Source organism: Rhinolophus hipposideros (assembly GCF_964194185.1).
Source record: "Rhinolophus hipposideros genome assembly, chromosome: 1".
NCBI lineage: Eukaryota > Metazoa > Chordata > Mammalia > Chiroptera > Rhinolophidae > Rhinolophus > Rhinolophus hipposideros.
In genome coordinates, this window is record NC_138047.1 from 50,761,714 (window position 1) to 50,772,506 (window position 10,793).

The 10,793-nt window shown below is 33.8% G+C and overlaps 1 protein-coding gene across 1 annotated transcript; it reads right to left on the reverse strand.

Moving 5' to 3' along the window:
- Positions 1-513: 513 nt before the first annotated feature.
- On the reverse strand, positions 514-4,635 carry CSN2 (casein beta; the record flags this gene model as incomplete). The annotated part of the gene is made up of 5 exons (XM_081052393.1): positions 514-1,056; positions 2,368-2,412; positions 3,619-3,645; positions 3,754-3,780; positions 4,585-4,635. The coding sequence occupies 5 exons, from the start codon at positions 4,633-4,635 to the stop codon at positions 514-516; spliced, it is 693 nt and encodes a 230-aa protein (XP_080908519.1).
- Between the last annotated feature and the right edge of the window lie 6,158 nt (positions 4,636-10,793).

Below are 10,793 nucleotides of genomic sequence, written 5' to 3' on the forward strand. Positions count from 1 at the left end.
AAAAGAATAAATAAATATATAATTCACTTTCTGGCAAGAACTCTTTTCCTAAAAATTCTATGAGTAATGAAATAAGCCTCTCAATTGTTTGCCTTCACATGTACATATATCAAAAAGAAGATATGAAATCAGGGGTGTGGGGCATAGATATGCACAAGGAAAACTTCAAAGCTGTAGATAATAATAAACCTTGTTTATTCCAAACACAGATTATCAAATTTAATTCTCTCTTGAGTATGCCTTAATCTTCTATTTGCAACAGACAGATTAAATCAGAATCTCTGAAATAACTTCTTCCCAATACTCTACATAGAAAAATCAGAATAGTTATATCTAAATCTCTGTGAGTGGGCATAGACATTGGAATTGGGGGGGGGGGGCGAAGTCCTCTAGGTATTCCATTGTGTAACTAGTGTTGAGAATAAGTGATCTAAGCTATGTGCACTTGATCCATTCATTATTCATCTATAGTTTTATTCTGGATTTCTCACTTCTTCTAGTATCATATATGCATCATGAATGAAGCAGCAGAGTTAGTAAATTGGGACTTACTTGTTGAAAGTTGTAAACTGGGGCAAGTGGCTGAGTCACAGGATAGAACTGGCGGGCAGGGTCAAGCAGAGGCTCTTGGTATAGAAGGGCTTGGACGGATATATCTCTCTGGGGGTAGGCCATCATTTGCTGGGGAAGAGGCAGGACTTTGGGCTGAGAAAGGGAGAGCAGGGCCTGAGGAGGAAGCATGGGAGTCTGAAGAAGAGGTTGGGGGACCTGGTGCATCACGGGCTGAAGCAGAGGCAGAGGAAGGTGTGGATTTTTGAGATCAGTGAGATTTGGGATTTGACGTTCAAAAAATGGCATCACTTTGCGCTTAGGAAAGATGGTCTCCTTAGCTTTGGGGACTTCCATCATTTCAGGCTGAAGGAAAGGCAGCACCACAGAAGGCTGAGCAAGAGGCAGGACATTTTGTGGAAGGATAGCGTAAGGAATGGGCTCAGCGTAAGGATAGACTAGAGGCTGTGACTGAACAAAGGGCTGAGCTTTATCCTGGCGTTCATCCTGGAACAAAGGAAAAAGAATCTTTGAGTCCATGATTCAGCTATAATTGTCATTCATGATAATTACCCTCTTCTGTTCTGAACAATCATAATTGAGTGAGAAGAGAGAAAGAAAATCTTTTACTTATGTTGGTTAAGAAATTATTTTGGGTCATGAGAAGACTAATGAGTTAAATACTCATTGAGGGATTTCCAATTAACTCCCTTCAAAGGTGAACACAGATCAAATGGGGATTTCAAAACTTGTTTCTCTTTTTCCTGAGTTTCTTCGATAGCTGTAGCCGCATGCTCTGGTATTCAACATAATATGTTGAAAATAGACCAAATTGTGTCCATATGATGAAGGAAGATCTATTTTGAAAGGCTTAGAAAAATAACTCCAAGGTTTAATTTTGTTTTAATGAAAAGTAAATATTAATTTGTGGTTTAATTCAAGGAGTTACTCAACACCAGCCAACTTCTAGCACTACTTTCCTTGGTAGAAGGTAGTCACTGTGAACCTTGAAAGAGGTAGCAATTTGTAGATTCAATTTGATTTAGTAAAGCATTTGGTGTAAGTTCCAAACAAACCAACCCCATGGATAAAACAGGGAAGCTGAAATATTACAATTAGGTAAATATGTTACCACACATGTAGCTCAATTAAATAATGAATTTTATGTTGTCTAAGAAAATCTTTATTTTTAAGCAAGCTCTACTACTTAATAACTGTGTGATTTGTCACACAATTGTGTAGTTGATTGTTCTGTACCTCACTTCTCTCTTCTGTGTAATGGAGATTCTTTTATGAACAGCATGTATTCATAAACATTAATGTAAAACCTACAAAATGTTAATGTAAAATCATTGAATATTTATAGGGTGCTAGCTTAGCAACCGTAGGGGTTTATGAATATTCTCAATTTACAGATGAAGAAACTGAAGTACAGAGAAACTTGGGGCCAAGGTGTGCAGCTAATAAATGATAAAATTAGGATTGGTGCTGTATTGCCTTACTATTCTTTCATTAGCATATCCATCCTGAGAATAGGGGGAACCTAGTTCCCAACCTGGAGATGTTTCTAGTAGTGTGCATTTATGGAAAACAGATACACCATTAGTAAAGTGAGCAAATCAGTAATCATTCTTAAGTTTATTCTATACTCTGCAAGTTGATTATGAGTTTAAAAAATGCATTTATGTCTTGAAAATATATTTACTTAATGAAACTGACATTTATTTTATTAATGTTCTTTAAACTGAACATACACATATTTTGTATGTATTCTATTTTATAATAATTTTAGAAATATACTCATCATGTATAAATTACCTCTCTTTGCTGCTGTTTCTCTTGTTCAGACTTCTCAGGTTTCTGCTAAAAAGCAAATCACATAAAAGGAAATGTTATCATCTGTAAAAATTAAACGTAGGAAATTTTGAAAATATGAACACTTATATATGAGGATTTTACCTTGTTGATGTGAGTAATAGATTCCTTCAGAAAAATAAAAATAAAATTAGATTAAGTTTTAATGAATGATTTTTATTTGTTAATATGAATCAGAAAATGAAAGCATTTAACAGGTTAATGTGGACACATTGTTTGACAATGTCATTAAAAACAGGATAATTACTGAAACTTATATGTTTCACTGTTCTTTTTAAGCCTATTGTATAAAAGAAATATAGCTGACTGCAGTCAAGATAGAAAAGAAAATTAATGAATGCAGTACAAAATGAATCATTTAACAGATGCTAATTTTTCTCTATCACTGTTTCCTTCCTATGATAACAAATAATCTCTAATACCCCGTCTGATTCTAAAAGAATAATATTTATTAATAATACATTATTGTAACCATTGATAAATTCTGTTAATCATTCTTAATTCATGTGTTATGTTTAGACTTTAAATGAATTATAAGAACTAAATACCTTCCTAAGGACCTGATGATACCCTTGTGAAGAGACAAAATATACCAATAAACTATTTTATTAACAGGAGATGACAGGCTCCCCGCCAAAAAAGTGGTGCAAGGGTAAATATCTATCTGAATCTCCCAGGCAGATATCGGACTACAAATAAATCTTACTGCCTCTTATTTGCTGAAGTGACTATTGTAATTATGAAATGTGCCTATTTGCACGTCTGTCACCCACTACATTGCCAGCTCTTTTCTGTGGGCATCTGCTTTTCAGATTGTACCACAGCAGCTAGTTAATATCTGATCCACAGAAGGTACTCAATAAATGTCAAAACAATGAATGGCATCAGCATAGAGAGAGCTCAAGACAAAAAATGGACTGCACAATTCATTTAAAGACAGTGTGTTTGTGGGTGGGGGGTAGGTGCGTGCAGTGACACAATTTCAAATAGCAAGCCAACTTAGAAAGTTCTTGAATACTGAATTCTGACAACATTTATGCCATCCTTTTACATATAATGGAAATTTATCCCAGAATTTGTATGTCAGAACTAGCTGCATTGGCTTAAATGCCATAAAGTAACTCAATAGAAAGATTGTACAGCATTTTACTGTTCAGAATTTGGGAAATTGCCTCAGAATGAACATTGTCTTACCTCACTGCTTGAAACGCTTTCTACAGTCTGTAAAGAACAACAACAACAAAAAATCAACAACTGGCTTGTCCTAGATCATCAAAGAGTGTTATTATTTTATGGTTGAAAAATTTTCTCTGAATAAAAATATCTTACCTCACTGGATACACTGAATTCTACATTCTGTAAAGAAAAACAAAAACAGAAAAACACCATTTTGGTTTCCATAGCTAGCTCATTAGTAAACATTTTTCCTGCCTGCTACCTTTTTTATACAGAGCTATCTCTTTCACAAATTTAAGAAATATATTTTTATATATGTTATTTATGTTAATGTCTTTTGTTAGAGCATTTAATGTATGTTAGAGCTTTTAAAGGTAATTGTTTTTATGTGTTTTATATTTGGTAACTTTAATGGTATATTTTAATTTTACCTGAATGAAGAACAATTTTTTATGGGTAATAGAAAAGAAGTTATTTTTATTTGTATTAAATAGTTGTATTATGATTAAAAACATGTTCATGATTATGATTATGGTCTGATATTCCATCCTCTGGATGTCTTTGGATAGACACAGGTAGGATTTGGCCTCGTGCCGTAGGGTAAGAGCAACATAAGTTTCATCACGAGAATAAGATATATTTATCTAGGCTACACATTTATGCAATTGTACTTGTGCAATATTACTTTTATTTTGTTGTTTTCATTTTCATATTTGTTTCTTCTTGTTCTGTCTGTTGCTTATTGATTTGTTCATTTTTCCATTAGGAACTAGTGGCACAGGTATAGAAAGCATTTAACCCAGATTTGTGTCTCTATAAGACACTGTTGAAATAGTGGGTGAATATAAATGATTTTCTTAGAAGTAAAAAAAAAAAAAGCTATTAAAATTCTGCTTTATTTGTACACTTAAAATGTTAGTGATGTCGTTCTCTACACATGGACAGATAGTCTACTATATGTTAAATATATAGAGATTTTCTTACCTCCCTACCAAGAGCAAGGGCCACCAGGCAGGCAAGGATGAGGACCTTCATGGCTATCAAGTCCTGTGAATGGGAAAATGAGGGAATGGTAATATAGTGGTCAATCTAATATATTTTTTATTTAGTCAGGGCTACTTTTTCTTTCAACGAATCCAAAGATAATGTAAAATTATAATGTTTGCATTTTAGAAGAAACACTCATAGGAGTTTACCATATAACCAAGGTCAAAATCTACTATGGCTCTTTATTCTTACATATCAATTTCATACCTCACTGGCCCCCATTCATATTTTTTCAGTTATCAACCCTACCCCATCTCACATTTTTTCATCTCATTCACTGTACTATGAGGTTTTGTTTTTTTAAAAAGCCAGAAATAACTTATATATATTTACAGAAAGCTTTATCAATTGATTCATTTATTTTAAAGTGAATATTTACTTAGCACCCTTTATTGCCAGATGCTGTCTAGGTGCTAGGATTATAGCGGAGAACAAAATATTAAGGTCTCAGCCCTGGTGAGTCTTCAGTTCTATTGGGAAGAGACAGATCAAAGAAAATGTATACATAGCAGAAGATCCTATTTTACTTTTATTTTTCTGTTACAGTTTCCATTATTATTTGGTTTAAACATATCTCTTTATTTCCAAAAAGACAGATTATTACTTGAGCATTTCTCTTATTTGCTCTATTTATCCAGATGGTTTTGTGAACTGATTTGTTTGTTCTTTTTCCCCCTCTATTTATACCCACTATGCAGTCTTCATCTGAACACACCTAATGATGTCTCTTTTCCTTTGTGTCATATAACTTTAGAGACCATACACGATGGCTCTTCTTTTCTCTATGATCTCTTAATGATTTACCAAAGGATCAGGTTCTCTTGCCCAGTCCCCACTTAAGGCTACCACTTTTTGTACCATAACATAAAATATATGTTAACAGTTTTGACCAAAACGTACCAAATGGTTCATTTTTTAAAAAAAGTTCCTATAGGAACCATAAAAGACCCTGAATAGCCAAAGCAATATTAAAAACAAAGAACAATACTGGAGGTATCACACTCCCTGATTTTTGCATGTACTACAGGGCTACAATAATCAAAACAGCTTGGTATTGGCGGAAAAACAGACACATAGACCAATGGAATAGAATTGAGAACCCAGAAATAAAGCCACATAAATATGGACAGATAATTTTTGACAAAGAAGCTAAAAACATACAATGGAGGAAAGACAGCCTCTTCAATAAGTGGTGCTGGCAGAATTGGATAGCCACGTGCAAAAGAATGAAACTGGACTGCTATCTGTCACCATGTACCAAAATTAATTCAAAATGGATCAAAGACTTAAGCATAAGATCTGACACAATAAACTGCATTGAAGAAAACATAGGTACTAAACTTATGGACCTTGGGTTCAAAGAGCATTTTATGAATTTGACTCCAAAAGCAATGGAAGTAAAAACTAAAATAAACGAATGGGATTATATGAAACTGAAAAGCTTCTGCACAGCAAAAGAAACTATTGACAAAATAATGAGGCAACCAACTGAATGGGAGAAGATTTTCGCAAACAGTTCCTCTGATAAGGGGCTAATATCCAAAATATACAAGGAACTCATGAAACTCAACACCAAAAAAACAAACAATCCAATTGAAAAATGGACAGAGGACCTGAAGAGACATTTCTCCAAAGAGGATATACAAATGGCAAATAGACATATGAAAAAATGCTCAACATCGCTAATCATCAGAGAAATGCAAATGAAAACCACAATGAGATATCACCTCACCCCAGTCAGAATGGCTTTCATCAACAAGACAAATAGTAACAAGTGTTGGAGAGGCTGTGGAGAAAAAGGAACTCTCATACACTGTTGGTGGGAATGCAGACTGGTGCAGCCGCTATGGAAGGCAGTGTGGAGATTCCTCAAGAAATTACGAATAGAATTACCATACGACCCAGCAATCGCTCTCCTGGGAATCTACCCCAAAAATATAAAAGCATTTCTCTATAGAGACACGTGTACTCCAATGTTCATTGCAGCTTTGTTTACGGTGGCCAAGACATGGAAACAACCAAAATGTCCTTCGATAGATGAATGGATAAAGAAGTTGTGGTACATATACACAATGGAATACTATTCGGCATTAAGGAAAGATGATATAGGAGCATTTGTGACAACATGGATGGATCTTGAGAGAATAATGCTAAGTGAAATAAGTCAGACAGAAAAAGCAGAGAACCCTATGATTTCACTGATATGTGGTATATAAACCAAAACAACAAAAGAACAAGACAAACAAATGAGAAACAAAAACTCATAGACACAGACAGTAATTTAGTGGTTACCAGAGGGTAAGGGGGTGGGGGGTGGGTGATGAGGGTAAGGGGATCAAATATATGGTGATGGAAGGAGAACTGACTCTGGGTGGTGAACACACAATGGGATTTATAGATGATATAATACAGAATTGTACACCTGAAATCTATGTAAATTTACTAACAATTGTCACTGCAATAAATTTAATTAAAAAAAAAAGTTCCTATAATGTTTATGTCCCCAATATCCTTTGACATACAATTTTTAATCCCAAATTTTTAAACTAAATTTCTGAACTAAAAATGTTTCATGAAAAAAAGTCCCTAATTCACCTGCAAAATGTTCTTTCCAATATTTGAAAGGTGAAAATAATTTTCTTTATCAGGGAAGAAATATATTTTTCTAGATTTTTCTCATGGGTGCTATATAATTCTTTATTAATTTTACTTTGCTTAACATCTCCATAAATTTCAAAATAATTTTTCATTGTCCGGTTTAAAAAAAGACTATGTTACACTATTAGATATTATAATGGGTAGGAAAGATTCTATTGTATTTTCTATGTTTCATAATTAGCATTTTATATACCAATTTTACAGCCAGAACTGTGTTGTTGACTAATATATTCTAAGGTACTCTTCCTTTCAAATCTTTTTCCTTTGTTTTTGTTTCCAAGTCATCCCTGTCTCTTCTAGAATACTTTTACACAGCAAAATACTTTGTTTCTTTTTAACTTAATTCTGTATTGTGTGTTCATTTTAATATTATTCTGAAATATTATATATCAAACAATAAAGTGAGATGTTGCATTTTGTAAGCAAATTTGATGAATACCTTCTTTTTCTAAGAAAAATTACTCATAAACAGTTCAAGTAGTACCTGTACCCAAACAACTCCCACAATTGCTTAACTCAATATACTACCTCTATAAGCTACCTTGGATAAAGCTTTCCCAATAATTATTCATATCCCATATAATAATTTAAATGTTTACTTTTATGATTGTGGTATATTTAATTAAATTGGAAGATATTTAATTCAGGAAATTGATTTTTTAATATAGTCTGTTAACTAGCCTTGTACTAAAAAAAAACTGTAACCACTATTACTACATTTTCTTACACTCATAAAGCTTATGTGGTCATTATAATTTTTACCAAATATTTATAGACACTTCTACTTCTTTAAATCTAAGTGTTGAAAATAATGTGAGTGCTACTTTAAGTAACCTTATTTCAAAAACTATACTGAAGCAAATATTTTCTTCAGATAACTCAACCAAGTTTGAAATAAACCTGTAGAAGGGATACATCAAATTTATATCTGAAATTCTTACCTTTTATCCAACGTGGAGGACAAGAAGTGATGGAGGAGCTAAGTGGATGATGGTCTGTCCACTTCTGTGGCTGTTTATATACTGTATTTGATGACATGCTAATTTTGTGGTTTGAAATAAAATCAATAGTGAGTTTCAATTCCAAGAAGTTCACATGATTAGAAAATGACTTCTTCCTAATATCTGTACCCAGAAATTCTGGGGAAAATTTTAACAAGGGGGCAATTCACATCTGATAAAGGAAATCTGTCCAGGAAACACAACCCTCTAATAACTAAAGACAATTACTGGAGGACACTGACAATCTGGCCCTGTCCCCAAGTTATTGAGGACACAATTAGGTCTCTTAGGCTCTGTTGTGTGAGAATTCTTTGTGAGCTATGCAGGAGCTTCACCAAGTAATTTCATGTTAACTAAGCAGTTGTTAGTGTTTTATGCTACAATGGAGAAACTGACAACATAAGTCCATGACAGCTTAGTCATGTAAGCTAAATTGCTTAGATCTCAGGGCCATTTCATTTGGGAACAATAAATCATTACTTAGAACCAATATTTTGTACACTAGAGGAATAACCTTCTTCTGAAGTGGAACATCTCAGAAAAGGTATCTGGATGTCTGGTATAGGGAAAATCCTTGGTAAATCTATTATAAAATTTTGCTAGATGTCATGGAGACTTAGTTACCTGATAAATATTGGTTACCTATTTCTCTTTCAAGCATGATATTATAATAACTTTTTTAAAAGTTTTCCAGGCATTATGCACTTTTAGATATTATCTTGTTTATTGCCACAAAAACATCATGTGGTTGTTCTCCTCTCCATATTTTTGTTTAAGAAATTGAGACATCAAAAGGTTAAGTAACTTGCCAAAAGCATATTGTTTGTTAATGGCAAAATACCATTTAAAACCAGATCTCTCAGAAACATGTGTTTCTATTTGATTTTATGCAATGCCCATGTCTTAACCTCTTGAGATTTTGTTACAAAATTTAGCTATCAATTTAACATTTGGGCTTAAACGTGTATGATTTGTTATGTCTGGGTTGGAGGAAAGTGGCACGGGTGTGGGAAGAGGAAGCTGGTCTTTCAGAAGTCATTATTATAGTTGGAACTTAAAAGAATGTGTAGAATTTTGAAAAATGAGTCAACGAGAATAAAGTATCTGGCTGAAGTAAATATAGGTGCCTGAAGAGCCAAATACTAACTTTGATGAGTTTCGTATTTTAAGATACATAGAGGTTATGTAGTATAAGTTACTGTCGTAAGGGTTTGATGGGGTCAGGTCATGGATGCTTTTAAATTTCAGATATGCAATGTGACATAATTCACTGGAAATAGAAAAGATACTGGAGATTTAAAAGAAAGAAGGATTGTAAAATTTCTTGGGTTGTATGTCTTTATGGCAACATCTCATGTAACCTAGTAAAGGAGGTTGCTATATCATGTTATTATACTAGTCTAAGATGAACGTTATGGTGACCTCAACTGGAGACATGGTGCGGGGCATATCAGACAAACTTATTAAAATATGAGAAATGTGAGAAATCAGGGAAATAGATAAATAGAATATGCCTGGGTAATTGTAAAGGTAGCCATGGTATAAACCACGATAAGAAACCAAGCTGAAATGAGAAAGAGGATATCTTACACATAGTAACTTTGAAGGTGTCCAGGAGGTGTTGTTAATTAAATATGATGCTCAAAGGAGAAGTGCAACTGTATAGATGATTTTTTTTAAGACAAAGCAATAAATGAACTTCCCCAGAGGAAAAGTGAGAAGAGTAATTGTCAAAGAATAGAACTCAAGTATACCCTGTTTATTCAGGGGCTGGTACAGCAAAAGCAAATCAGAAAAATACAGAGTATCGAGGAGAAGAGAGTAGAGGGTGATGGGAACCATGGGAGGAAATAGCTAGGAAAAAACAAGTGGAGTCAAGACTGAAAATGCTACATAGATGTGGAAGAAGGCGGAAACAAAGAAGATATTTTGGATTTATGGAATCATTATCACTGTAACCATTGAGATATACTCCAATTCGTTAAGAACTAAGGAATGTAGGAGGAATTAAAAATAGCACTACTCTTCTGAGATTTTAGAGAAGGGGGTAAAAATACTTATGGAATGGTATCTGTGATTATACGGACAACCAGGATCACAGAAAGGTAATTTTAGGATAGAGATTTGTAGCTTAAAATATACAGGTCAATGGTGAGAAACTGCTGAAACACACCAAAGAGATGGGAATAAACTCATGGAGCAGTTTCCAGTAGGATCAGGGTCACAGCCAAAAGACTTAGACCTGTACAGACTGTACCAGTTTTTCTGACACAGGAGAAAAGGAGGAGAAGATGAGTAAATATAATACATACTTTGAAATGCAGGGTAGAAAAGTTGAAAGTAAATGGTCTTACTTTTCCAGTGAGGTGGAGGATTGGGTTTTCAACTTAGTGAGGGAAGTGTTTATGGGTTTGGGATACTTAAAATATCGAACATTTTTGGTTAATGTGAAAATAAAGATGAATAACAAGATCCACAGCAGTAAGT